General features: G+C 50.2%; 9 protein-coding genes across 9 annotated transcripts; 6 read left to right on the top strand and 3 right to left on the bottom strand.

Annotated features, from left to right (window-relative positions):
• Positions 1 to 166: 166 nt before the first annotated feature.
• On the bottom strand, positions 167 to 1401 carry ASPBRDRAFT_45366 (mitochondrial pyruvate carrier family protein). Its single transcript, XM_067625381.1, has 4 exons — positions 1092 to 1401; positions 975 to 990; positions 731 to 867; positions 167 to 674 (listed from the first exon to the last, which is right to left on the bottom strand). The coding sequence occupies exons 1-4, from the start codon at positions 1283 to 1285 to the stop codon at positions 491 to 493; spliced, it is 531 nt and encodes a 176-aa protein (XP_067477267.1). The 5' UTR covers positions 1286 to 1401; the 3' UTR covers positions 167 to 490.
• Positions 1402 to 1631: 230 nt separating this feature from the next.
• On the top strand, positions 1632 to 2365 carry ASPBRDRAFT_45364 (L51/S25/CI-B8 domain-containing protein). The gene is made up of 4 exons (XM_067625380.1): positions 1632 to 1892; positions 1957 to 2063; positions 2128 to 2160; positions 2213 to 2365. Exons 1-4 carry the CDS (start codon positions 1807 to 1809, stop codon positions 2269 to 2271), a joined length of 285 nt encoding a protein of 94 aa, XP_067477266.1. The 5' UTR covers positions 1632 to 1806; the 3' UTR covers positions 2272 to 2365.
• A 38-nt stretch (positions 2366 to 2403) lies between these two features.
• Positions 2404 to 3419, bottom strand: ASPBRDRAFT_130175 (DODA-type extradiol aromatic ring-opening family dioxygenase; the record flags this gene model as incomplete). Its single annotated transcript, XM_067618208.1, has 4 exons — positions 2404 to 2867; positions 2923 to 3083; positions 3142 to 3314; positions 3381 to 3419. 4 exons carry the CDS (start codon positions 3417 to 3419, stop codon positions 2404 to 2406), a joined length of 837 nt encoding a protein of 278 aa, XP_067477265.1.
• A 1024-nt stretch (positions 3420 to 4443) lies between these two features.
• On the bottom strand, positions 4444 to 7240 carry ASPBRDRAFT_56762 (putative chitin synthase activator (Chs3); the record flags this gene model as incomplete). Its single annotated transcript, XM_067627620.1, has 3 exons — positions 4444 to 4577; positions 4635 to 6824; positions 6877 to 7240. The coding sequence occupies 3 exons, from the start codon at positions 7238 to 7240 to the stop codon at positions 4444 to 4446; spliced, it is 2688 nt and encodes an 895-aa protein (XP_067477264.1).
• Positions 7241 to 9794: 2554 nt separating this feature from the next.
• Positions 9795 to 10896, top strand: ASPBRDRAFT_45360 (uncharacterized protein). The gene is made up of 4 exons (XM_067625379.1): positions 9795 to 10010; positions 10061 to 10166; positions 10231 to 10415; positions 10502 to 10896. Exons 2-4 carry the CDS (start codon positions 10129 to 10131, stop codon positions 10627 to 10629), a joined length of 351 nt encoding a protein of 116 aa, XP_067477263.1. The 5' UTR covers positions 9795 to 10010; positions 10061 to 10128; the 3' UTR covers positions 10630 to 10896.
• A 1737-nt stretch (positions 10897 to 12633) lies between these two features.
• On the top strand, positions 12634 to 13319 carry ASPBRDRAFT_45358 (SNAP receptor SNC2). Its single transcript, XM_067625378.1, has one exon. The coding sequence runs from the start codon at positions 12952 to 12954 to the stop codon at positions 13225 to 13227; it is 276 nt and encodes a 91-aa protein (XP_067477262.1). The 5' UTR covers positions 12634 to 12951; the 3' UTR covers positions 13228 to 13319.
• A 1686-nt stretch (positions 13320 to 15005) lies between these two features.
• Positions 15006 to 17866, top strand: argEF (bifunctional acetylglutamate kinase/N-acetyl-gamma-glutamyl-phosphate reductase; the record flags this gene model as incomplete). Its single annotated transcript, XM_067618205.1, has 3 exons — positions 15006 to 17435; positions 17502 to 17742; positions 17811 to 17866. The coding sequence occupies 3 exons, from the start codon at positions 15006 to 15008 to the stop codon at positions 17864 to 17866; spliced, it is 2727 nt and encodes a 908-aa protein (XP_067477261.1).
• A 1191-nt stretch (positions 17867 to 19057) lies between these two features.
• Positions 19058 to 21654, top strand: ASPBRDRAFT_181595 (Rad21/Rec8 N terminal domain protein; the record flags this gene model as incomplete). Its single annotated transcript, XM_067619950.1, has 7 exons — positions 19058 to 19076; positions 19176 to 19212; positions 19276 to 19416; positions 19482 to 19616; positions 19689 to 20178; positions 20236 to 20802; positions 20863 to 21654. The coding sequence occupies 7 exons, from the start codon at positions 19058 to 19060 to the stop codon at positions 21652 to 21654; spliced, it is 2181 nt and encodes a 726-aa protein (XP_067477260.1).
• A 2096-nt stretch (positions 21655 to 23750) lies between these two features.
• ASPBRDRAFT_31896 (uncharacterized protein) lies at positions 23751 to 25238 on the top strand (the record flags this gene model as incomplete). The annotated part of the gene is made up of 4 exons (XM_067622952.1): positions 23751 to 23819; positions 23911 to 24792; positions 24854 to 25148; positions 25210 to 25238. The coding sequence occupies 4 exons, from the start codon at positions 23751 to 23753 to the stop codon at positions 25236 to 25238; spliced, it is 1275 nt and encodes a 424-aa protein (XP_067477259.1).
• Positions 25239 to 26731: the final 1493 nt, after the last annotated feature.

Below are 26731 nucleotides of genomic sequence, written 5' to 3'. Positions count from 1 at the left end.
CATTCTCGAGAGAAAGTGATATCCGGTTATTCTCTGATCCCGGTTAGTTCATATGGTCGCGCAGGCCAATTGCCGAGACTTGCGGTAGGTGCAGGTCAGTGCAAACTCCGTGTGGTACAATGGTACTCTCATGGACAATATACACCAACACTAAGATGCCATGTGAAAAAAAAAAAAAGCTGACAGCTACTGTGCTTCGTCCAAGTACAGGAAATGTTTAAGACAAAGTTACCGAATCGTCCCCAATATCCCCATTTTGAGGATCACATAAGCCGATCTCAACGGTCTCAAGACGGTCTGTCTACATCACTAACAAGCATAGAGTTCGATGCAATTTATAAGGGAATATGTACAAATATAAGTCAGAGTCGCCTCCAGCCAACTTCATCTCACAATATGCTCTATGAGCCTCCTCACCAATGCCAAGTGGGAAAACAATCTATTGTGGCTAGACTGCTATTACGCAATCCTTGTCCAGACCAAAAGTTGTTTAGGCAGACTTATGGACTGCAGCCTTTGCCTGAGCAGCAACGGCCTTGGCGTCGTCGGCCACCTCGTGTTCCATATCCTTTACGGCGGCGGTGGACGAGCCATCAAGGCTACGGCGGTAGTTGAAGATACGGCCGACCTGGACAACACCGACACATCCGAGGAAGAAGTTGACAGCAGCGAGCCTAGCCAGTCAGTATCTTGTCCCCCATTATTCATCACTCGGGGTCGGTATGCATACAGGTAGTTCTTGGGGGTGATGATCATGCACCAGCGAGTCCAGATGCAACCGGTGGCCATCAGGGCACCATTCTGAGTAAGGGAGAGCTTCTCGGCAGGACGGCTAAGGTCGGAGATACCGGCAATGACCAGAGCCCACTGGTTGAGTCAGTGGAACAGCACATAGATACAGTAGGAGGTTTATCGCGATGAAAGAGGAAACTGAATCGAGGAACGGGTTTTTAGCAAGGTGCATGATTTCGTACCTTCATAACGGGGGCCCTAGGACACATCAATGTTAGTATAAAATGCAACAGAAACATCCACATGACGAAATGAAGAAAAAGCAAATGCAAATGCATAATGTCCGAGTATAAACTCACCAGAAATGCACCGTCTTCACACCGACCGGGCTGTTCCATAGACGCTGGAAAGTGCTCTGTTGCTCAGCGGCCGCAGCATCGGAGCTCTGGAAACGGAAACCCTGGGCACCAGGCCGACGGAAAGGGCCATATGCATTGCGGAAAGCTGCTCTGGTGTTCTGGAAGAAGCGAAGACCGACACGGGAGGACGACATTGTGGATTTATATGGCGCGGATAAGGCGTGAACGGGGATTTAATCAAGGGCGGCGGAGAAAGGGAACAAAGCCGGAGAGGAAAGGACGAGATTTTCTGTCCAATTGAGGAAGAGAGTGGAGATGTTCAATACTACACGCCGTGCGCAACAACAGCCACAAGCGACAAGCCGGAGGAATATGAGAATGGAATCTTGGTAAAATGACGAAGGGAAGAGTGAGTCCCAAGCGGCCCCGAGGTCGGCCTTCCGTTGGGGGTTGCGGCTCTTTTCCGGCTGAGGTAAGCGGTGACAATCACGCTTGACCGGATTGGTCTGTACGGGCTCAGAACCTCCAGCGGGAATCAATTCATCGTCTCCCTCCCCCAGAGTCCCTGTGATCAGCTTCAAGCTCCCATTATCGGTCCCTGACCCCTGCGTCGCCCCCAATTGATACCCTGCGCCGATTTTTACGGGGCTAATTTTGCGTTGTTGACTTTCGTTGCAAACTCCGGTCCTCCCGTGTATCACGATCTTCCCCCACAATGTCGTCCAAGTACGTCTTCACCAAGGGTCTGAAGGAGCTGCGCTTCCTTTTCTGCCAGACCTCTGAGGCTAGCTCTGCTACTCGGTGAGTTTACAATGTATTCGGACGGTTTTTATCTGAGGGGGTTACTGACAACTGGTATCTGTAGCTCGTTCTTGCAGCGCGCATACCCGACCATGAAGAAGCACAACCCTCACACCCCCATTCTGATGCGCGAGGCAGCTGGTACTGTGCCTAGGGTGTACGCCAGATACGGTATGACGGATTGCTCGACTTTGGAGATTTGTGAAGATGGATGCAGTGGCTAATATTCTGGCAGGTTTCGGCCAAGAGAAGCAGGAAGCCCTGGCTGGTAAGATTCTTGAGCGGAGATTATGAAAGCGAAACTGACCATGATACTCTAGGCTTGACGGATCAGCAGATCGAAGAAAAAATCACTCAGTTGGTGAAGGCCTCTTCATAGCGATATCACGACGCGTCCGTATATGTTCATGCACCGCATTTCCAATTTGCACTGTATCTATAGATGAATTGAAACTCGTTCGCCGTGATAACCCAGTCAATATTTACACGATTCTATTGTTCGCTTGTTACTCTACAAAGAACTAGTACTGTTGGCGATGTCGCCGAATCTATATTGCGCCCAACTCATGCTTCCTTCCTTCAAGGTCCACAGTCTCCTTCCAACATCATCGCCCGCAGCTCCGGCTCCAATATGAATCGGAAGCAGGTGGTCGAACGACGGGTGAGCCTGTCGAGCATCCGGCCGTTTCAGCAAATCTGCCATGGCCTGTTCTCGCTCCGCCGGCGCTTTCGTGACGGCCTCCTTCAGAGCTTCATCGAAGCTGGCAGTATACGGCAACGGCCGCGGGTCACCCCAGGTGAATTGCATATCACGCAGGTTATGCACGGCCATACCGGAGACGATGATCAAGATGTTCTCCTCACGGAGTTTCGAGACCGCCTGGCCGAGTCGGTAATGCTGGATGGGATCCTCCGTATTGAACAGCGATACCTGCACAACAGGGACATTCAGAGGGTTTTTCTCAGGCTCAAAGGCTAGTAAAGTTAGCATCTCCCAGCCAAATCATCGTCCAATTTCAACAAAACGTACCGCACTTGAAACTCGCCCACACACCATGGTCGAGTCCTCTCTTCACCCCCTCACCCTTGATCCCCGCCTGCTTCAACGCATCGAGGACCTTATTCGCGACCTCCCGACTCCCAACATTAGGGTACTTCTCCTTGTAGTAATGGCTGGGGAAGCCATAGAAACTAAAACCAATGTTAGCCGTGCACCACACCTAGAAAAGAGAATCCTGCGACAGCATACTCATAAATCAGGTTGGTGATCTCAGCCGTATTAACCTGGATAGTATCCCTCCCGCCCTGCCAATGAGCGGAGAAAACTACCACCGCGCGCGGCTTCACCTTGGTAGTGATTTCCTTCCCGATCTCACCCAGCTTGTGATACGCCGGGTGCTCACGATCATACATGATATTTGGCTGCGCATAATCAGCATAGTTCCAAGACAACCCAAACTACAAGGAACTAAGTGAAGAAAAACTCACCCCACCATGGCTCAAAAAATAAATCGGCGTTCTCGCCATAGTAACTCGATCTTCAAGCCCTTCTCCCAACTTCTTCACTTTATCCGAAAGGTGACCACCGGCAGCAGCGGTACTAGTAAGCCCCCGCGAAGCAGTAGCAGAAGCAGAAGCAGCCCTACCACCCGCGCCGAAAAACCGTCTAAGACCAAACAGATTGGCGTCGTCTGTAGTAGTAGCAGTAGCAGTCCTTCCCGTATACCCCCAAAAGCCAGCGACAGCAATGGCAATCAGTAAAGTAATCACCGATAAGACCGCCAGTGTTGATTTTTGTTTTGGGGTGCTTGTGCCGTCACTGATGTTCTGATTCTGATAGTTCTGAGATGGTGATGCGGAGGATGGCGGAACGGGGGCAGAAGACATGGATTATATATCTATAGACTTCCCGGTTCAAGTTGGGTTGCGGGCTTCCGAAGTAAATAAAGGAGATGAGGGGCGAAGGAAGACAAGGGAAGGTGCATGGAAGGGTGCAGAAAGAACCTTCTTCTAATAGTTCGTGAATATCATGCAGGGTCTTGGGTTTAGAATGTGGCTCATTGGTGGTGTGATTGATGAGTGAGGGCGATATTGTAATCATTAGCGATCCGATCGGGAAGAGGCGCTATCCGCCGTCGGAAGGGCGGAATTGCGCCGCGCTACCTACTCACTCCCATAATTCCTTTTTTTACGTAGAATGAATAATCTACAGAAGTCACTAGGTAGCGAGTAATATCATTATTAAGTTATTATAAAAACGGCATCATCATGCGGTGTCTAGTCTAAGCAAAATGACCATGGGAGTTGAAGGTATGGTACGGTACAATCCAGATTGACCGAATCAATTCATCATTCATTCCCAGTGAACTTCTCCCAGGCCAGAAAATGCATGCATCATAGTAATCCATCTCCAGCTCGTTAGGTGGGTATAAGCATTCGCCAGCGATCACAATACAATGGCAGACGGGTTCCAAAAAAAAGAGTATTAGACCGGTAGAACGAAAACATGAACATCCCCTGAAATCTTCCACAATCCAGTTCTCATGCTGATTTACATAATGACACAGTCGCCATCGTTCTGCTTCTGTTGATTGACAGCAGATCGGGACAGTCGTGTCTTTTGCATCCGAGCGCCGCCCTGCTTGATCTCCTCGAGACGTTCACGAGCTTTAGGAAATTGTTGTGCTGTAGCGAAATCACGTTAGCGACCGTCAGTGTAGTAGAAAAAGTAGGAAAACTCACCAGCTGCCCGCCAGTACCATCTCTTCGCATCGTCCAAGTTGGCAGCTACACCGATACCGACTTCGGTGAAATATCCCATTGCGTATTCTGCTTTGGCAAGGCCGGCAGTCGCGGCTTTGCGCGCCCAGAGGTAGGCTTCCGTGTCACTCTGCTGGAGGATACCCTCCGCTCCGGTAAGATACCATCCACTGAGAGCAAGTTCACTCTGGTGCTCCCCTTGGGCGGCAGCATGAGTGTACCAGATGATGCTCTGACGGGGGTCGACAGGGCATCCCATCAAACCGTACTCATACGCAGATCCCAAACGGAATTGAGAAAATTTGTATCCCAATTCGGCGGCTTGGTGGAAAAGTTGGCTAGCGTAGGCTTCATCCTTGACAACAACATCATTGGGCCCCGCATTTGCGTACATGAGAGCAAGCTCATGAAGGGCATGTGGGTTCTCGACATCGGCACGATCTGCGGCACGCTTCAGCCAAGAGATACCTTCACGAGGGTTCTTGGCCTGTCCGAGAAGGCCTTTGAGCAAGATCATTCCCATCTTGTACATCGCAGGCGGATCACCCAAGGCTGCAGCGCGCTTGTACCATTGCACCGCCTTAAACGGGTCGCGTTTAGTGCCTCCGCCTTCTTCTTGTCCTATCTCGCAGCATACAGCGACTCGGTAAGCAGACTGAGCGTGTCCTGCCTTAGCAGCGGAGTGGTATAGACTGTAAGCTTCCTTGGGATCGACTTGAAGGCCCATCTGTCCGGACCCATAACAATCCGCAAGAAAGAACTGCGCATCCGCGTATCCACTAGATGCCAATTTCTTGACGATCTTGTAACCATCCATAATATATCTCTCACGGGCTTTCGCTTTGGTCTTAGGATCCATCCGACTGCTGTCAACCAGGACTGTCGAAGCCTCAACCAACTTCTTCGCAAGTAGAAGCTGAGTCTTATTGTCTGACGGCCTACTTTTGGCCATCTGTTGAAGGCGTTGGAGTTCTTGCTGCGTGACTGGGCCTGAGTCAGCTGGTTCCACGGGAGCGGCTTGCGGTGGGGTAGCAGCAGGAGGAGCCGATGCGTTAGCATTATTATATTGCCGCACTGGTGCAGGTTTGCCCCCCTGATCGTGGCCCGGACGGAAAGGAACGGGGTGGTGGGGGAGAGCGTCGGGGTTCTTCTGGGAATCCAGAGTTTCGGGCTGGCTCAACGCTGGTGCTGGTTCAGCTACAGGCGTCGGTTGATTGGCCCTGTAGGGGCGAGGTGGCCCATTGTTCCGGACAGAGTGTTCTGGGGCAGGATAGCCGCTATTAGGTTCAGGATAAGCTGGCACTCCAGCGCCCCAGTCCCCCTGATCTTGAGGGTGCGGCTCCTCGTAGGGATGCGGATTGTAACCATATCCAGCACTGGCCTGAGTATAGGCAGGTTGGATTGGTGGACCGTCGTTCGGCAGGTCGAACTGGAACCCTGCATTTGCAAATTGATTCGGCACAGCTGCGCCCCTGGCTTCCACTGGAGACTGCGGATAAGGATCGCCCGCTGCATGAGGGTTAAACGCGGTGTATCCTCCACGGGATGAAGGGGGTGACTCGATGGGCGCCTTAGCCTTCGGCTGCTCAAGACCGGGCAAGCTCTCATCGATTATGCCGCCCCTTGCGGGATCGGGCATCGCATCGAAATTGGGCATGTCAGGCTCACCAGCATGAGTCGAGTTGTAATAACTGTCCACCCATGCCTCCGTATCAAAATGCTCATGCGGACCCGATTGCGGGTGGGAGTAGGGATCTTGGTAAGTTGATTGCCCAGGGTACAGCGGTTTAGGTGGCGGAGGGGACATTGTTGGCTGGACCGGCATGGTAGCACTCCGATTGACGTGTGGTATGGGTGGCGGGTCGTTAGGGTCAGTATACGACCTGTCGCTTCGAACAGATGAAGCTGCCGGACGGCCAGTACTTGCTGATCGCACAGGAGCGGCGGGGTAGTTGCTTCTACCACGGCCAGGGGATACAGGCCTAGGTGGTCGTTTACTATGCGAAGTATGCGGACGATCCGGCACCTGTGAGGGGGGTACTGGGCCACCGTTGAGGTTCATTGCGGCCATTTCACCCTCAATACTTCTCGGTCCGCGCGGGTCTTTCGTTGGGAAAGATGGGAAAGGATTGTCAAATGCCATCTGATCAGGAGATTGCGGGGGTCGAGCAGCTAGACTGAGTCAACAGCATGTTCCAAAGGAGTGATTCTCGTCTATACTCACGCCGTCTCATCTGAGGAGGTGGTCTGTCCCCGTAGCCACGACCGCTATCATATCCCTGCGGCGGCGGTGGGCGTCCACGATATGCATATCCTCGGGATTCCACCGGCGGTCCATAGCCACCACGCGGAGGCCGCGGGGCCCCTGGTGGAGGGCCATAAGACCTTGGAACTGCGCTATCACCGGGATAACCACGTCCTTGAGCCGGAGGGCCATCACTGTACCCATAGTATTGGTTGTCATAGCCATGATCATAGTGTCCGTTTGGCGGCGGACCCTGGAAGGCCCCGCCCCGGGCGGGAGGAGGGCGGGGAGCATAGTTGCGCACCGGAGGAGCCCTCTGCGCTGGATGCTGAGGGTATGCCATTATGCCAGTTGTGATCTTGCGAACTGTACAAGGGAAAGGGATCGACGCGGGTCTTTGAACAAACGATCGCGGAATCTGTATCCGGGTTGGAAGCGCGGGGAACAATCAACCCACTAGCAGACAATGCTCACGCCCCCCTTCTACTATCTACACCAATAGGAGGTCAGCCAGTGAGACAAAGGTACATAACGAAGAAATGCTGCTGCACCCTGGTAGTAGTTGAGGGGGGCGCTTAGCTTACCGGAAGCTGAGTAGATCTGCGAAAAAGGGACACCGGGATTAAGATTCAACAGTTCCATGCGATATATGCAGCCATTTGACCATAAAGAAAGACCAGCGCGAAACTAATCTCTCCTAGCGGAAGGGGAAGGAATGCTGTCAGCGGTCGAATCGTGGGCGCAAGTGACTGACTGCAGAAGCCGAGGGCGCGATCGCACGGAGAATGCGCAAAGCCGGTCCAACTCACCAGAACACGAGGGATAACCTTCCCCCCGCCAGGAATGAAGGAATGCGAGAACAGAGCAGGAAAAGACAGCTACAAAGATGGCAAAGGAATAATGACCTTTGTGAGATGATAAAGAGCGTGTGACCTCCAAGGGAGGAGGAAATTTCAAATAGCGACGGAGGGTGTGGAAGTTGGCGGAGGTAAAGACAAGATAAGTCGTTTGGGTCGTCGAGGGTTTAGGGACGGAGTCCGGAGTACCTGACGGGTAAAGTAGTCTGACTGGATGGGGGAACTGGAAGAAAAGCCACCCGTGAAGACTGGAGAAGAAGGAAAATGCAACAGTTTAGTGAGAAAAAAGAAAAGTGGGAGCGACAACACAAGGGATTATTATCATTATAATTGTCTGATTAATTGACCTCGACGATGAAACGCTTATGAATGCCCGCTCATTATGCCACTCCGTTCCCCTCTCCTTTGTCTCTGATCAACCCTGCGCGACTCCTAGCGAATCTCCATAATACCCATAATGCATGACTGAACTGTTCGTCCACCCACTCAACTACTCACTGGTCGGCTACTGACACTTTGGAACGGTTCTTCTGAACTGACCCACGCCCGTCCCGCCGGGACACTTGTCGCTGGTCAGAGTTAGATATCGGTGTCCCACTTCTTGCCGGTACAAAACGGATCTTCTCCTCCGTCCCCGACCATATTCAGTCTAGTGTCAGCAGGAGTCATGGATGATGGATGATGGATGAGCATTGGAAATTGGGAGAAGGACATTAAAGAGGGACGTGTGCCACTGGTGCCATGTATCGGCAGTGGGTATCTATCCTCCTAGTGCACCGTCAACCAGAACTCCCAGCATCGCCAACTGACCCTTCTTCAACTACGGAGTACAGATTCAGAAACCGTTGGAGTCTGGTAACCGCTTGGCACGGCGCTACCGAAGACACTCATTTAGGCAATGACGTTGGATATCCTCTTAAGGCTGTCTACCCCTGAGACACAAGATCAACCGTGCCCGAATATTTCGAACAGCAATTATTTGCCTATCACCTACAAACCGCTGCAAGGTTTTGAGCCTTTCGATCATCAGGGGTCTGGAAGGCTTGTACCAATGGGTAATCAGTAGGCAGTTAATCTTTGAGGGGCTCCTATCTAGTTTAGTACAACGACAGTGGTCAATATGGATCAAACCCCAGCGCAATCTCCGTTCGAAACGTGGGTGCTGCATTTCTATTGGCCTTTACGAATACGACAGAGCTCCATGCGTCGAATTACAATGAAGGATAGACACTCGGAGTCCGTCAATCAGCCTATGATGTTATCTATCAGCAACCCATCTTACATAAACCTACCCCAGTCACTAACTAGTTAGTAGTATCAAGTGGCTCGTCGAGCCTTATGGGGTACAAAGTGCTGATGGTCCGGCACAATTTACGGCTAACAAAAATCAATTCATTGACCAAGCGCATCTGTTGCCTTCGCAGATATTAGACTAGCTACCCCTGCCGCGTTGACGTACGTATCAGATAAGTCGCATCGAAAGATACTAATGTGGACTAACGAAGCAGACCTTGCGTCTGGACGAATGTACTCCTTAGAGTGGGTATGATATGCCGTGACTTTGCATCTATCCACATAACACTTCGTAGTTGAGAATGTACACTATTCTGAAAGTTTAGCAGGACATTTCTCTTTGTTAGTAAAAAGCATTTGACTAATAGACTTTCTAAATTAAGATAATGATCAGCTGCACCTGCGGTTGTAGTCCCACGATTGGAATGAAGCTGCACATGACCCAAATGAGTAAGTACCATTGCTCTATACATCGCAAGTATTCAACCAATGAAGCAATTTTACCGATACCTACTTTTCTCTGTGATTCATAAATAGAAATCGATATACCAATGCCGAGCGGACCGATGTCTAAGACATTCAGACGTGACAGAGAACCATTCAACGGACGAAGAGAGAATCTCTGCTATTATCTGACCCCGCCCCTGAGAACCAGCTGCTGATTCGCACAAAATTAATAGTGTTGTTCTAGTAGTGACATAGTGAGTGGAGCAGCAGAACTTTTCCCTTCGGGACTGCCAGCAAAAAGGAAGTCAGCCCGAATTCCACTTCGCTTTCTTAATTGGTTACATTCAGGAACGGCCACAGCATGCGCCACCTGCATTAGCCTCCACTACTGCGCCACACATATGGATCGGCGCTGCCGAATCCCGTGTGCGTGATTACGATGATGATGTTGATGAGGTCCGATTGACGAGCAGACGCACTTACACTCTACCCGGACGTTTCCCCTTTGTGGCTGCTGTGGGTTCACAACAAAGACATCAGCCTACCTCGGTTCTAACCCTTTACAGCAGGCAATTTCACCTGCCTTACATCACTCGTCGTTCCAACCAAGCAATTGTCTCCAGAAATCCTCACCATGTCTCGGGCAGGAACTTGGATGAAGATGCTCGGCGTGTAAGGCGCATCCATTTCCCAAACTTTTCCGTACTTGCCGCGCGATTTTCTAACGGGTAGTTAGCGGCATCGTCATCTGTGTCGGCGGTCCGGCATTCGTCCAATACATCCGCCCAACCGACGAAGAATTGTTCAAGCGTTACAACCCGGATCTTCAGAAGCGGAGTCTGGAGGAAGGTGACCGCCGAGCTCGGGAATTCGATGAATATGTTACCCGGTTGAAGCAATGGTCCAAGTCCGATAAGTCGAGTGCGTTATTGTCCCCTTTTTACCCATTTTTTAATTGGATAGATGTTTGTGAGCAGTTATACTGATGTCATGGCTTGCTTGTCTAGTCTGGTACGCGGCTCAGGAACAACAGGAACAGAAGCGCGTGGAGGCTGAGGTACAACGGAACCAGGCCAGGGACGATGCTAAGGTACAACGTGAGGAGATGAGGAAGGAACTGCTGGGTGAGAAATAAGCTTGTCGCGGAGGTAGATCTCACTGGAGTGAATCTGCTGTGACTGGCCCTTTTCTTTTTTTGCTGGAGATGTGCTGGATCGGACATGATGCTAGGAAGAACCATTAACTTCAGCATCGTCCTTGTATTTATACCCATTGCGTCTACCTGGGACATGACCAAAAGCATTGTCGGGGAAGCATTTGGCTCTGAGGTTGCGGAGTTTTTGGGGGGCTATGGTCTATACTGTATTATATTTCAATGACTGAATGGAACTTCTACACTTGCATCTACTACTGTGCCCCTTGTGCTATTCCTGTAGCACTACATTGACTGACAGCTGAATGTGTTCTATTGATGATGATGACCTGGCGGGATACTTCCGTTACTGTTCCGGTAGTACATGAGCGTCAATTGGCTGCAAGCTCAATATACCAGTCTTCAGAATAAGTTATTTCGAGGTTATTCGGATGCTACTAGCCTGGTTGAATGCTAGTTGTATATGACTCTTTGCTACGTGAGACCAAGATCTACGGGTATACAGCTGGCGTAGACCGGGAAAGACGATGCTCGATATCAGCTGTGGTACGCAGTACAGCACAGCTATATGCATGTTCTCCAGAGCCGTACGCAAGCGCATTAGCATGTATATGCGGCGGAAAGAAACTGATATCAAGATCAACTTCATCAATCGATACCCTCTGTGGTAAGTTAAGGGAGTCATATAAATCGCTCATATACTTGGCCTGCAGGCGTCCGTTCGGAAAGTTTATGCATCTTTCGATCAAGTGGCCATGCAAAGTGTTGCTGTGCCTAGTACTGCTAGTCACTTAGCGCATTAACTGACCATATTACTCTTCTGGAGGTTGTGAAGGAAGGTATCGTTAAGCACAAGAGCCACTAAGCTAACTATTGAGTAAACCCTTTCCAGTTATTTCATTTATATTTCTCATTCGTAAAGGGGGGGAAAGCTTGAAACTAAGAACACTTTTACCAATCAAAGTGGTTATAGTGGTATAGGCAAAACATCTAGCCAAGTCTTAAGCAGGATGAAGAATGCAGAAGTTGGCAAGTTTCTTCCGGCAATGTAGGCCTTATCGTATCTATTATCTAGTTTAATGGAAGAAGGGTCCACAGTCCATACTCCTTAAGGCAGGATTGCCACGTGATGCATGTGACGGAAGGCGCAGCATGCTTAACAGAGGACGCACCGCCACATAATTAATAGGGCGTGTTTCTTAAGCAACGCATGAGGTCGGGCAGACCGTTGCCATACTTCATCCACTTAAGTAGTGAATGGTGCCCAATAGACGGACAACTGGTGTTGCTAATTCTGTTCGTATTGTTCTTACTACAACATTTGCAAGCATACCTCAGCCCTGCTACTGCACCTAGTACATACATCGACTTTATTGACAGTTGTAGTTGAACTTCTGATTCCATCTAACGTAGGTGGATATTGCCAGAGTATCCTCTCCTTTCCATGTAGGCAGTAGTAGTCAATAGAAACAAAGTAATAGCAGTCTATACAGCCACTCAACCTTTTGGCTATACCCCTTCTCTTTGTTTCCATCACAGCGGCTGGTCCAATTGGGTCTCACCACTAAGCAAAAAAATAATAATAGCTGCCTGCCGGGGCGTCCTTCCCAATAGACCGCGGGTCACGTGAAACCGCCCCGACCGAACCGAAACGCCTGTAATCTCCAGAAGGCGGGCGGCGATTCATCACACCTTGTCAGCTTCCCTTCAATAACACATCCTACTTTCCCTCCTGCATTCCATCATCCCGCCACCTTCCAACCCGTCCTCCGACCTCCACCCTTCTCGCTTTCCACCGTACTCTCAGTCATCGAGCCTGTCGTTGCGACTTCCCGCCTCATCCCCTACGACAGGAACAGGCAGCAGCCCGTCACTCTCCAGCTAGGTAGTCTGGTGACTTGCCAGGTCCTACACCCCGAATATCGAGTACATAGAATCTATCGCGCACAAGAATCATGTCCGAGCAGCCTTACGACCCCTACATCCCCTCTGGCTCCAATGGGGCCGCCGGCGCCAGTGCCGCGCAGAATGGCGACCCCAGGACAAGGGAAATCGACAAAGTAAGTTGCCGAAACGCTTCGCGGCCAACTCTTATCGTACCACAAGGATATGTCGCCCAGACTGGATAGGACGTGACAGCTTTTCGGTGCCTATTTGGATTTCCATCTGAGTTCATCGGGGCTGAAAGGTCACCCGGTCTTGTGGATGCTATTGAACTTGCGTCTACCGTGGTTTCTTGTCGCAAAGCAGTTACTAACGCTGTGTTTCTTTTCTTTGTAGAAAATTCAAGAAACCGTTGATACAATGCGCTCCAACATCTTCAAAGTTTCAGAACGTGGTGAACGTCTAGACTCCCTTCAGGACAAGACGGACAATTTGGCAACATCAGCGCAGGGATTCCGCAGAGGTGCCAACCGCGTGAGGAAGCAAATGTGGTGGAAGGATATGAAGATGCGCGTGTGTCTTATCATTTGTATCATTATTCTGCTCATTGTGATTATCGTCCCTGCAGGTAAGATCTGCGTTGTTCTCCAGCACTCCACCAAGCTGGACTCGGTAAAGCATCCCGGACTGCGCTAACACCTTTCCCCCCTTTTTAGTTGTTGCTACCAAACATTAAAGCTACGAATACACAGCGCGACAGTCATGAATGGCTTGGGAATGGATGACGATTTTTCTTTCGCCTGGCCCTGGTTTATCTGTGTTGAGACGAAGCCGTTGTTTCCAGCTATTAATACCTCCTGCTTTTTTATCGGGCGTCAACCTCGTTCTCACGAATAAAGTCTTGTTGTCTCTATACGCCATGGACGCTATGAGCCGGTTTGGAGATTGAGGCTATGCCACATGATTCCATCGACGGTGAAGATGTAAATGATACTCCGGTGCTTCCTTGTGTTCAAGTATCAGTGCTGTTTGTTGGTTTTTGGTCTCCTATGTTTGCCCCTTTTCTTTTTTTTCTTTTTTCCCCTTATGTATTTCCTTTGTGTCTTTCCTTTAGCCTTTAATGGACCTTTGCTCCAGATGACACCCAAGAGTATACTCCGAGTATAGTACAGGCAGTCTAATTTTCTCCCTTAAGAATTGTACTCGCATAGAGAGGGAGGGAGAGGGATGTCGGGAGAGACCTGACGAGGAGACGGTCAGAGCACTCAAGGCCATCGACAGACCCATCGTAGCTAAGACACGGGTAGGTGTTCTCGTATTGCGGATACTTCTACGGAGGAGATTACCAGCCTTAGATAAACCCGTACCCCACGCAAAAAGCAAAGTGAGGAACGGTCGGAAGAAGAGGACCGAAGAGATGAGATGTGGACCACATTAATATGGAATGTAGATACCCTGTTGGACGCGTTAGGTAAAGGGAGGATCAGATAACGAGAAGGATCCATCTGCACTGACGGATTTGACACCTATGGTCTGAGTCGTGCTGGAGCACGACTCCAGCGACTCAGGACGGTTATAGGCTGTCATTCGCTGAGGAGAAGGCTGTCGGCAGTTAGCGAGATCTGATAACGGCATCAGAAGTTATTATTGATTGATGAAAATTGATCATAGGGGATCGTCGGGATCCATATGCTCGTTTCTATTACGTGTGTTGATGGGAAAGAGGGAAGCGAGGTCGAGATGGGAGCGAAGGGAACCGGAATTGGAACCGGCTTGAATAATGTGGTGAGTCACTTTTCGATACCCGGCTCCGAAAGTCGCAGCCAAGGCCAGCGTTTCGGGCACTTGTGCGGACTGGCGTTTATCCCTCGACTGTGTACTTTTTGAAGCCGGGCTTTGCGCAATTTATTCCAGTGGCCAGATCAAAATTCGCTCATATACAGTGACAGATCGATTGAGGTCCAGGTGTCCCTGGGGAGCTTGTGAAAACAGCCTAAAAAACGAGGCTCGCGTGGGAGAGATATAAAGGGTGTGCTCCCGAACGCGGCAAAGAGCGGACATTGGAAAAGGCTTCATTAAACCCCCAAGGCTTAGACTAAAAGTCAACCAAAGGGCAGAGTTCACGGCCGAAAAGAAGGAAAAACCCACTCACGAACAAGGGCGATTGCGGCCAGCCATTGGGTCGGAGCTAACTAGTGAGTAATAATTCCCCTCTCCAAAGGGCGCGCGCCCGCTCCGAGGAGTGGCCGATAATCTCTATCTGGACGATCAAACTCTTTGGGGGTTGCGGCAAATTCCCTGATGAACCCGCACCACCACCTCCGCACAACCTTTTTTCCCTCCTCGTCCACCTCTCCTCTCAACTACCATTACTACTGCCACTACTTCTTAACTCCTCTCTGACCCCGTCTCCCCTCCCAGGTCTCCCCTCCCCTTCGACCTTTCCTGTCCGACTAGGCCTCAGAAGCTGCCGCATGCTGGCTGGCAATATGTTCTCCCTTCGCACCGCCGTGCGGAGAGCTTCCTCCAGCAAGCCCCTCCGCGCGTTCTCCGCACAGCATGCTGTTACCTCTGCCAGACTGGGCGGCGCTTCTGCTCGCCAGTCCCTGAAGGCCTCTGCCGTTCCTCTGTTGCAGAGTCGCCACTACTCCCGTGCCACTGACCCCCAGCTTTCCTCCACCCGCTCTACCGTTGTCCAGCTGCTGAGCAACATCGGTTCCAAGCGTGAGGTGCAGCAGTATCTCTCCCACTTCACCTCCGTTTCTTCCCAGCAGTTCGCTGTCATCAAGGTCGGCGGTGCCATCATCACCGAACACCTCCAGACTCTTTCCTCCGCCCTTGCGTTCCTGAACCATGTCGGCCTGTACCCGATCGTCGTCCACGGTGCTGGACCCCAGCTCAACCGCATGCTGGAGGACGCTGGCGTCGAACCTCAGTTCGAAGATGGAATCCGAGTCACCGATGGAAAGACACTGGCTCTGGCCCGGAAGCTGTTCCTGGAGGAGAACCTGAAGTTGATCGAGGAGTTGGAGCGCATGGGTGTCCGCGCGCGCCCTCTCAACGCGGGTGTCTTCACCGCTGATTACTTGGACAAGGACAAGTACAACCTGGTTGGCAAGATCAATGGCGTGAACAAGAAGCCAATTGAGTCTGCCATTGAGGCTGGCTGCCTTCCCATTCTTACGTCTATGGCCGAGACTCCCGATGGTCAGGTTCTGAACGTTAACGCAGATGTGGCTGCCGGTGAATTGGCGCGTGCGCTCCAGCCGCTCAAGATTGTCTACCTTGCTGAGAAGGGTGGCTTGTTCAACGGCGACACCGGTGAGAAGATCTCTGTGATCAACCTCGACGAGGAGTACGATCACCTGATGACTCAGTGGTGGGTCCGTCACGGTACCCGCCTGAAGATCAAGGAGATGAAGGACCTGCTCAGCGACCTTCCTCGTACCTCCAGCGTTGCCATCATCCACCCTGCTGATCTGCAGAAGGAGCTCTTCACCGACTCGGGAGCCGGTACGCTGATCCGCCGAGGCAACAAGGTCCACACCAAGACTTCTCTCTCTGACATCGAGGATCTCGAGAAGCTCAAGGAGGTCCTGGTTCGTGACCGCGAGGGCCTGGATGCCCGCGCCACTGTCGACCGTTATGTCGAAGGCTTGAAGGAGCGTGACTTCAAGGTCTACTACGATGAGCCTATGGAGGCGCTGGCCGTTGTCCTTCCCCCCCAGAAGGACGCCACTTCTTCCCTGGCTCACCTGGCTACCTTCACCATCACCAAGTCCGGCTGGTTGACAAACGTTGCCGACAACGTCTTTGCCTCCATCAAGAAGGACTACCCCAAGCTTGTCTGGACCGTCAAGGAGGATGATGAGAACCTGACCTGGTTCTTTGACAAGGCTGATGGCAGCCTTAGCCGTGAGGGAGAGGTTCTCTTCTGGTACGGTGTCGAGAGCGGTGAGGAAGTCAAGCAGCTGGTGCAGGAGTTCAACGAGAACGGTCGCCAGATGTTTGGAGACATCAACCTCGAGTCGAGGCTGCACCGCGCTGCGCAGGCGGCCACTCACATTGGCAAGGGTTTTGGTGCTAGCGGTGCTTCTGCTGAGCAGAAGCGTGCCTTCTCCTCTACCAGCAATGCTCTGCGCGCCGCTCGTTCCGCTCGCCCGATGGTTCCTGTCCAGACCGTCAGGACCTACGCCACGACGAACCCTAACCCTCCTTTGGGTGAGAAGAACATGTCCAACACTCGCCCCTCCAAGGTAGCTCTCATTGGAGCTCGTGGTTACACCGGCCAGGCTCTGATCAGCCTGCTCAACGCCCACCCTCACATGGATCTGTGCCACGTCTCTTCTCGCGAGCTGGTTGGTAAGAAGCTGCAGGGTTACGACAAGCGTGAGATTATCTACGAGAACCTCAGCCCCGACGATGTTAAGCGCATGTCCTCCAACGGAGATGTGGACTGCTGGGTCATGGCTCTGCCCAACGGTGTCTGCAAGCCGTTTGTTGATGCCGTGGACCAGGGTGCTGAGAAGGGCAACGTGATCGTCGACCTCAGTGCCGATTATCGGTTCGACAGCAACTGGACTTACGGTCTGCCTGAGTTGGTCAGCCGTTCCAAGATCGCCCAGGCTACTCGTATCGCCAACCCCGGGTGCTACGCTACTGCCGCCCAAATTGGAATTGCGCCCCTTGTGCCCTTCCTGGGTGGCCAGCCCACTGTCTTTGGTGTTTCCGGCTACTCCGGAGCTGGCACCAAGCCCAGCCCCAAGAACGACGTGGATAACCTCACCAACAACATCATCCCTTACAGCCTGACTGATCACATCCACGAGAAGGAGATCAGCGCGCAGCTCGGCACCAGCATTGCGTTCATCCCTCACGTCGCTGTCTGGTTCCAGGGCATTCACGTACGCTACCCTCCATTTCTATGCTACCTGACATTGTTTTCGAGTCGAAGCTGACTTTCTATACAGCACACTATCAGCATCCCCCTGAAGGAGGAGATGAGCTCTCGTGACATTCGCAACATCTACCAGGATCGTTATGCTGGTGAGAAGCTCGTGAAGATCGTTGGCGAGCCTCCTTCCGTCAAGGACATTGCTGGCCGCCACGGCGTTGAAGTTGGTGGCTTTGCTGTCCACTCCAGCGGCAAGCGGGTCGTCGTGTGTGCTACCATTGACAACCTGCTCAAGGGTGCCGCCACCCAGTGCCTGCGTAAGTCCTTCAGTCCAACCGTCCCTGGAGTCACACAGATAAAACAAAAGCTAACATGTCCACTACAGAGAACATGAACCTTGCCCTTGGCTACGGCGAATACCAGGGCATCCCTCTTGATTAGGTGTCTCCTATATGTTAAATACACCTCATGTACTATGATCTGGTCCGGGGTAGGTATAGAACCCCATCCCATACGGGGGCCTATTTTTTTGGAAATCGAGAAAATCGTCCTTCGTGTTTCTAAGTTCTGGTTTGATCTTTCTTGCGTGTCTCATACCCCACGTGCATCTTTCTCGGTTGCTATGGGTTGGAGATAATTGTAGCAGCACCTATATCTTCCTTCATTTTCCATAGTCAACTTGATTTTTCTTTCAATTTCTTCTCAGTTCTCGGTTCTTTCATCTTCAATAGACCCCTGGCTCCTTCAGTTGTTATCCTGTCTCGTTATTGTGTCGTCTTAAAAGGACACCGAAAAGCACCTTCTCTGTATAATGTCTCTTTGGGTTTATCGACGCTGGTTTAATGTAGCAATATAGAAAGGATGATGACAGAAAAGTGATCACACGGTTGGATGCGAGTAACCGTTTGCCTCTAACGCGACGTATATTGACCCCGACAGATCTATTCTGTTGATGTGCACATGCAATTCGAGTATCGTCCGGTAAACTCCAGTTTCTCTCCGTTGTAAGCTAAACATGCCCCATTTTTCCTTTCCAATTTCCGTCCTTACAGTAAGTGGGTTCTGAGTTCACTCCCATGCTCTGATGTCGTATCCTCATTGTCACCTGCTAGAATCCCACTCGCGTCTCAGTTCCTTCGAGGTCCACCAACATTTCTCACTCATGACTCCACCCCTCAGTTCTCTTCATTGGTATTTGATTACTTTGTCTCATCAGCTGAGCCCCACAGTCCATCTATCTTGCTAGTGGGATCAAATAACCTATACCTATCTAACTTCATTCTTTGAGCTCTCGTCCCAATAGTGGCTGAACCCCCTGCCACAACGAAAAGCAGCTAGTCTAGCTGACAAGCTCGTACAGTCGAGACCGGAAGCTGGGACTGCCTTTGCTGGCGTGGAATATACCAACCTGATCTAGTTCAGCTAGCTCAAACCAAATCAAAGTTAGCCCGGCCCCTTCTCTTCTCACACTACCATCTGCTAATGAGGTTCGTCACGCGGCTTTTAGATACAATCAACAATTGAAGTGCCCTTACGCGTCTAAAATCGCTTGCGGTGATTAATAAATCGACTACCAGCCTGAGGGACGCGTCGAGGGCCGTTCCTCAAGGCGCATAAGGACGCGAGGTCGATATGTTTTATAGTCATGAGAGTAAGTGGACTTGGTTTACAATATACTTAGATGTGGAGTTGGCTTGGACTTAGAAATTTGTAAAATGCTGATGTCGAGAGATGGTGCTGATATGTATAGTTCTCACTTCTCCGGAACATGGAGTTGCTACGGTCTGGTAAGTTGTCGTGCTCCCTCTTTAGGCCTATTAGCTTTGATATACTGGCTACAACCCTTACAGGCTTGTTGCTACCTTGGGCTCGAAATCCGTCACGAAAAAGTTGAACAAAAAGGCTATATTGAATGTGGATGTCCCCAAGACATGTGGTGTCATAATGGACCCGGTGGCTCCGATGGCTTTGAGGCTTCAAGGGAATCTGCTGTAAGATCTCCTGCTTTGCGGAGAGGTTCGAGGATCACTTTACTCATCGGACCATGCTATTCTAGATATGGGGTGTCGAGGGTATACAGCCAGCAGTGTGGATACACCCTCAATGATGCCCAAGCAATGCATGACAAGATGAGAGCTATGCTGAAGGTTCTCCCGGGAGGTTATCTTGACCCTACGGCAGGAAAGGCTAGGTATGTTTTCCTGCTGTCTTACTACCTACGGGACATTGCGACAGGGTTCCAAAGCTAACTATCAATATATAGGCCAGATCAGCTTATTTTACCCTATGATCCAAGCTTCCTTCCCGAGAATAACCTCCCTGGCTTGGGACTAGACTTTTCGAGCTTGAATCTTTCGATCGATCTGGATCTAAGCCAACAGCCAAGTAGGATGTGGCCCCAGACCCCAGATTTGAGCCAATCTGCCTTTTCTCAGACCGCAAGCCTGAAACTGGACTTGTCTTCGGCTGATAGATCACTGCGGGATGTAGATGGCCTCAGCGCAGGTACTAGTGTAAGCCGGTATGGAGGGGTAGGCATTGACTTTGGCGGCATTGAACCGCTCCAGCTTGGTGAAGAATCCGGAGTGATATTACAACCCGACTTCGAATTTGATGAAGATGGAAATATCATAGAGCTTGCTGGATCCCTGCAGCCTGAGTCAAGATTACAAAGGGATATACCACTCATGGAAGAGCGAGCTACAGATGCCATGAAGGTGGATGTAATGGAAAACATTCTCATGGAAGATCAGGTAACGCCCTAGTATCCGCTATTTCATATCCAGTTGGCTGACAAAAGTGTGAAATAGCCAGTTTTGCTTGACGAAGCACCCGAAACAGATATACCAGGTCTTAAGCTGAAAGCTGATAACGTTGATACACAGAAGACCACTCACAACCGCGCCTCTATCTTTGACCAGGTAGTGGAGAATGAAGATGCTGTGGAATCGAATGTAGCATTGCAACAAAAGAAAAGAGGCCCCAAAGTCATTGGCTTAGATGATCAAATCGCACTGCGAAATACTGAAATGGCTCACTTAAATAGTAACTATGTACAGAACATGGCGGCAGCCTCGAAGCAAAAACAGAGAAACAAACTTCCAACCCTCGCGAAGAAAAATGCCGCTTTCTGGGTTTTTGGTCAAGGCATTGGTTCTGTCGGTGTGGGCGTGGGGGTGTCTCATGTCACGCACCCATTGCATTCTTTCTCGGGCGAGCATCTATATGAAAAGCTCAATCCTGAACCTAATGGTCGAGGTCGCAAGCGTGTTCATCCCTCGGTCGAAGGAGATTCCGATCTCGATACACGACGTGTACGTCCAAGGGTGGATGATGAATATCAAACTGGGCGTCACGACGACAGACTATGGAACGAGGTTTGTATATTCGACGTGCTCTTTCTGCTTACCGGGCCAAAAGCTGAATATTGTACACAGGACGTCGAAATTGGTCGCAATGCACCACCCTCTCTTCACGATGAAAACTCCATCCAGATGCCATGGAACATTACAGCATCTGTCCAAAGCTCTCGACAGGGCTCGTCTGCTGCGAACATCTTCCGGGGGTTTGGCAGCATTAGTGATTTTTCATCGCATGGAGTTTCTGATACCGCATTTGGAAGAGCACGCAGCCGCCTTACAAGCGCAAGTCCGCTTGCTGGCCGTGGGTTCCCTTTCGACGCGGAAGCGCTCAATGTTCTCTCGATTCCTGGCAACGAGTTGGGCGAGTTGGACAACCTTGACGACTTCGATATTTCCCAGTATCTACACACCGAGCTTGCAACGGAGAATCACAGAGCCTTTGATGAGGATCAGATAATGGGAGCAGGCCACGAAACACACTCTGTTGTTCAAGGCCTGCAAGTGCTCAATGATGAATCACAAAAGTCGACACTAGACCAAGAGAGCTTGAACTTCCTCAAGTACTTGGAGACCATCTTGATGACAGAGATACCTGCAAATGAAGAGGGAGGGTATGATTTGAATGTTCCATTCGGGGAGATTGGATCAGTGGCGTTCTCCACACTCCTTCCTCCGCAAAAGACATCTCACATCGTGGCTACCCAAGGCCTCATGCATGTGCTTACACTTGCAACTAAAGGTGTACTTTCAGTACATCAAGAAGCCTACGAGGATCAAAGCACTGAAGAGTATGGCGTGCGATATAAGTACGGGGAAATCCACATATGCATACCGGGGCTAAAGGAGGCTACGGCAGCACAGCATTGATCATTTGTTATCACCGCTCTAGCTGCAGGATCTCTCATCTGTATTGAGTGCTTATTTCTCTACTATTTCCTACTCCTGCTTGTTTTGAGTAGAGACACGCACGTGTCATTCTATTTTTCAACGATCTTCCATCATGCGAGGTACATGTCTCCATCAAGATTCTCAGATAACTGATCTGTCACATTTACTGCTCATACTGTTTCTGAGACCAAGCCTCTAAAATACAGTCTTATACCAAACTTTCCGACGCCTCATACCACTGAATAAGCATCCTCATCACCACTTTGTTATCGGTACGAGATCCCAGAGCCTACTCATAGGCTGGGAAATTAAACTTTCAGTGACCGACTCAAGCATGCATTGGCAAATCAAAGTAGAGAAACTGTTCCGATGACGTCTGGATATACGGACCGCAAGCATACATCTGAAACAAAGAGTGCCCAAACGCGAGCATGCAACATACAAACAACAAACGAAGCGACGCAGTACAAGGCGTCGACGAAAGCTTGCGATTGGTCTCGGAAGATCGGTGGGCCGGTGATCTCATCATCAAAGGAAGATCAGGCCAGTCTGATCTGGTCCAACGCAGACGGAGTGGGCAGTAATATTGCAAGCCATCAAGCACCTTTTCATGAAACGAATCAGTTTTATTTGAAAGTAGTCGAAAAGGCATCGTCGTCTTTTTTCTCGGGTGTAAAAACAACGGTCATGATTAGATCCATACCAGTATGGTATACGAGAGTAGTAAGTAATACACGCTTCCATCTGGATGGTCTACAAACAAAATATACAGATAAATACAAGACAGCGTTTACCATCATATCACAATAGTAAAGTATATTCACGATGCATCTTCAACCTTCCACAATTGAAGCAAATGGGAGCATCTCACACACTTCGTAAATTACTACTATCCACATTCCTCCAAGTTGCGCAAGTGATGATGTTCAGGGGGTTCCTTCTCCTCCAAGACACGGCAAGACACGCGAGGTTGGCGGTGGCTGTGCCGCGCTGCGTCTTGCGTTCCTTACACAACATACTGCGCTGTCACAAGAAGTTGTGATCGCGAGTAGTAAATTAATATGCCAGCATGGATGATGACATTTAGATTCAAGACACTCGTTTATGTCTCAGGTTTGCAAAATTGAGGTCATCACTGATGTTTTGGACGAATACGAACGGGGACTAACTAGATAGACAACACAGCAACTTTACTTAGTATCCGCGCGGTCCCGCCGTTTAAGTGGTGGCCTTGTGAGACGCGGTATATCGAAACTGTAAATGTGCCGATCGTTCCATACCCTTACGGCGATACCAGTAACGCGGTAGTAGAATACTAACTATATTTATCAGGTATTAGGGAACAGCAATCTATAGGGTGAATGGATGTATACAACAGATCTATAATCTACAATGCTGTGGAATGATCTCTCAAAGATGATCGACTCCCTGCTGCAGCTCTGCTCGATTTATTTGTATTCCCTGTCCCGATGCATTGAATGGCCTACGCTGATAGGCCTTCAGGCCTCCGCTTATTTTGGGAACGTGGTCGGGCTTGGTCAGCCTGCCGCGTGACAGAATTTGACTTTGAGGGTAGGGTGTTTTGAGGCACCCAAGGCCGGAGTTGGACTTTGTTCAAAGGAACAAAGGAATATATGAGGAATGAATGGTGAAGGGAAGAGAGGCAGTGAAGGATTGATCAAACCATCAACGTATCTACATTAGTATGATTAGTAGTTAGTGTAAGTTGAGCGAAACCAGTAATCTCGGTATGCTGGTTCTGTGGACGGACCCCTCGGGATCAAAATTACGCATATGGTAAGGTCTCGTCCTGACGGGCTCGCGTAACTTAACCGCCACCGTCTCGGTCTTGTCTTGTCCCCGTTCTGTCTCGTCTTGTTCTTCCAGGCCGTCAAACACTCTCTTCCTTTTCACTCTCGCTCCCCCGAGTCCTCGCTGCCTCGTCCTCATCTTTGCTTCCCCACGACGTCGACCCCCATCTCCATCCCCTGCAGCGCCCTTCTCATCTCTTTTCTAGTTGATTTCTTCCGGCCAATCCATCCACCATCGATTTCTTCAGCCCCTTCGTCGTGAACATGGGTCGGACCGTCGACCAGGAAGTTCACGCGGCGTTCGTCGAGTTCCGCGCCAAGGAAGACGATAAGGTGCGTGACTCCTGTATTTCCCGTAATATTTCAACCCGCCGCCCAACACCGGCGTCACTGACATGACAAACCTGGTTGTTTGCTTTCGCAGTGTCTTTCCGTCCAGTGTATCTACTGCCAGCAGATTCGCGCAAAGAACACCTCGCGCCAGAAGCAGCACCTGCTCGAGTGTCCCGGTCTCCGCGGCCACACCAACCCCCAGGCCCAGTCCCAGTCCGCCCCCTCTGCCCCGAATGGCATCGCTGCTGCCAATGGATATCCTCCCACCCCGAATGGTGCTGCGGCCACCGCGCCGGGTGCTGGCCCTGGGCCCGGTGCTCTCGCGACTCCCAACGGTCCGATGATGTCGAACGGTGTCAATCCACATGCTACCCCGATGCAGACGCCGTTGCAGAACATGCAGAGTCGCGCCTCTCTCCCGACATCAGGCCCAGCCGGAACCGCCTCCACAGCCTCTGGCCCCCAGCAGGCAGCTCGTGCCACTCCCAAAGCGAAGCCTAAGAACTCGACCTCGAACCTTCCTGCCCCTCCCCTCGATGATGTCCATGCCGCATTCGTGGAATTCCGTGCCAAAGAAGAAGACAAGGTGAGCGAGGACATGGCCCACATGTTGCCCGATAGAACCCTATCTCTGACAGGAGACCACCACCAGTGTCTTTCCGTCCAATGCATCTATTGCCAGCAGGTCCGCGCAAAGAACACCAGCCGTCAGCGTCAGCACCTGTTGGAATGCCCTACCTACCTTAGTGTTATGAAAGATTCGATCCCCGCAAACAACCTTCTTCACACCTTCCCCGAAGGCGACGTGGCGCGTTCCCTACAGATCCCCGCGCCTACCCTGGAGCTGGACTTCCGCATGAGCATTAAGATGAACCCGAAGGTGTCTGTAGGTGAGAGTATTTGGGGTCAGCGTGATTGGGTAACATTTGTCGGTGGTCAGTGGGCTGGTCGATGGGGTAAGGGTGTGGTTCTGGTAAGTCGTGACGCTTAATTGAGGAGCTATGGTCAGCAACATACTCACCGCATATATGCAGCCTGGCGGACAAGACTCGCAGGTCGTGACCAAGGAATCTTCTACACATCTCCGAGCGAGCTACATGCTCCAAACCGCCGACGATCCCCCCGCATACATTGTTGTGAAGACCAACGGCTGGCTGACCGGAGCCAAGGATATTCTGGACAAGGTCAACGACCCCGGTATGGCGGATAGCATCAACCCCAATACATACAAATACCGCATCAACTTGAACATGGAAACTGGAGATGAACGTTACGCATTTTTGAACACTCTGATGTGGATCGGAAGTGGCTGCCGCAGGGGCCACGAAGGTCAGTGCTGAAACCCATCATCTTCAGCCCCATCTTTCTTTACTAACTGACACTTGTGCAGTCATTTTTGATGCATTCCGCGTCAACTAATCTGCCACGATATTGCAGCTGTTTTGTCCGTTATTAAGCGAGTAGCAATTGTTGTTTCATGGGGGAAAATCGTTGTCTTGGTTGTTTTCTTTCCTTTCCACCTCTGATTGAGTATTCATCCTCTCTTCTGAAGTGTGGCTTGTGTATTTATCTCTTCGATCCGCGTGGGTAAATCCTTCTCCCTGGGGGGATGCCTACCTGCCATTACTTCCATTACCTTCTCGAGTCCGCTTGATGCGTTCGTTCGAGGAAGTTCTCTCGGATGTCCTATTATGACTTGTCTTTGGGTTCCTTTTCCTTTTCCTTTTTCCTTTCCATTTCCACTTGCGCTGTCTACTTTGTAAGGTATCTGTTTTCTTTCATTTTTCCATGTTTCCTTTCTCTACTACATCTCCTAGGAGCAAGATTGTCATCATGAAGTCACACTACAATCCCAGCTTGTTTTTTCCTCCTTCTACTAGTCGATTACATTCGACGGACCCCCCTTCATCACACCCTAATATCGTTGAGCCAAAGCGTTGAGGATACACGCTCGCATCTTGTACCCCTACCTTATTCCAGAATGGATAACAGATTGTTAGTTTTGACACAAGCTAGCTAGCTCGTAATTGGCCGTAGGATAGGTAGTATGAAACTACTAATTACTACTACTTTATGAGATCCTCAACACCTCCACAGTATAAGTAACAAATTGATCTTGTACCCGTAGTACTAATAGCAGGGATATGAGCTTCCTGATTCAACCAGCCAATGCCCAACTTACCATGACTGAGTTCTCGAAAAGATGTTGAATTTCACAAGCCAGCCAGGGAATAATAATAGTAATACGTTCCAGCGAAATCCCCAATATCATTATACTATGGTATAGTATACCAGTCTTACCAGGCAAGCCAAGTATAGATTACTTAGTTACTTATTTTACCGAGCCAAGCGGAGCCAAGCCCAGAGAGAAAGAGAGGGGTATCATACTAAACAATCATACCATTGATATGATACTAACAAACTAAACTAAACCACCAATGGGAACGTAATTGTCACACATAGGCTAAGATATAAAATGGTAGTTACTAGTATTATACTAATACTTACTATACCTATCTCGGTTGTTTACTAGCCATAGGGTTCTTATCTTTCAGTGCATCTATACTGTAGTTGAAGTTTGCCGTTAGATCGTCGCTAGGCGATGTGTATATTATTCGAGTACTATGGATAGCATGGGAATGGTAGTGCCGAAGTGAGATATGATATGATGTTGATACAGAGAATCAATTCGTCCCTATTCCGGTGGTAGTGTGTTGCTTCGATATATGAGAGGGTATTGCATATGCGGATTTGGAATACGGCTACCATGTTGGAATTTTTAGGGAATATGGAGGCACAAATGGTGTATGTGGTAATATTGTGTAAGTGAGTATTCGTTGAGTGGTGGATGCTTGGAGCCTGCATGTTGGAAAGTGGCCACATCTTTGTGTATATGACCCCACGTAGTAACT

This window comes from Aspergillus brasiliensis (assembly GCF_001889945.1).
Source record: "Aspergillus brasiliensis CBS 101740 unplaced genomic scaffold ASPBRscaffold_9, whole genome shotgun sequence".
NCBI classification, from domain to species: domain Eukaryota; kingdom Fungi; phylum Ascomycota; class Eurotiomycetes; order Eurotiales; family Aspergillaceae; genus Aspergillus; species Aspergillus brasiliensis.
This window is presented reverse-complemented; position numbering and strand designations above follow the sequence as displayed.

What these genes read in the sequence shown, in the direction of transcription:
- ASPBRDRAFT_45366 (XM_067625381.1), bottom strand. Translation starts at nt 1,285, where the DNA reads ATGTCGTCCTCCCGTGTCGGTCTTCGCTTCTTCCAGAACACCAGAGCA. An exon ending in ATCACCCCCAAGAACTACCT is followed by an intron (nt 675 to 730) that starts GTATGCATACCG and finishes CTGACTGGCTAG; the next exon opens with GCTCGCTGCTGTCAACTTCT.
- ASPBRDRAFT_45364 (XM_067625380.1), top strand. Translation starts at nt 1,807, where the DNA reads ATGTCGTCCAAGTACGTCTTCACCAAGGGTCTGAAGGAGCTGCGCTTC. An exon ending in GAGGCTAGCTCTGCTACTCG is followed by an intron (nt 1,893 to 1,956) that starts GTGAGTTTACAA and finishes TGGTATCTGTAG; the next exon opens with CTCGTTCTTGCAGCGCGCAT. An exon ending in GAAGCAGGAAGCCCTGGCTG is followed by an intron (nt 2,161 to 2,212) that starts GTAAGATTCTTG and finishes ATGATACTCTAG; the next exon opens with GCTTGACGGATCAGCAGATC.
- ASPBRDRAFT_45360 (XM_067625379.1), top strand. Translation starts at nt 10,129, where the DNA reads ATGTCTCGGGCAGGAACTTGGATGAAGATGCTCGGCGT. An exon ending in TGGATGAAGATGCTCGGCGT is followed by an intron (nt 10,167 to 10,230) that starts GTAAGGCGCATC and finishes ACGGGTAGTTAG; the next exon opens with CGGCATCGTCATCTGTGTCG. An exon ending in GTCCAAGTCCGATAAGTCGA is followed by an intron (nt 10,416 to 10,501) that starts GTGCGTTATTGT and finishes TTGCTTGTCTAG; the next exon opens with TCTGGTACGCGGCTCAGGAA.
- ASPBRDRAFT_45358 (XM_067625378.1), top strand. Translation starts at nt 12,952, where the DNA reads ATGCGCTCCAACATCTTCAAAGTTTCAGAACGTGGTGAACGTCTAGAC.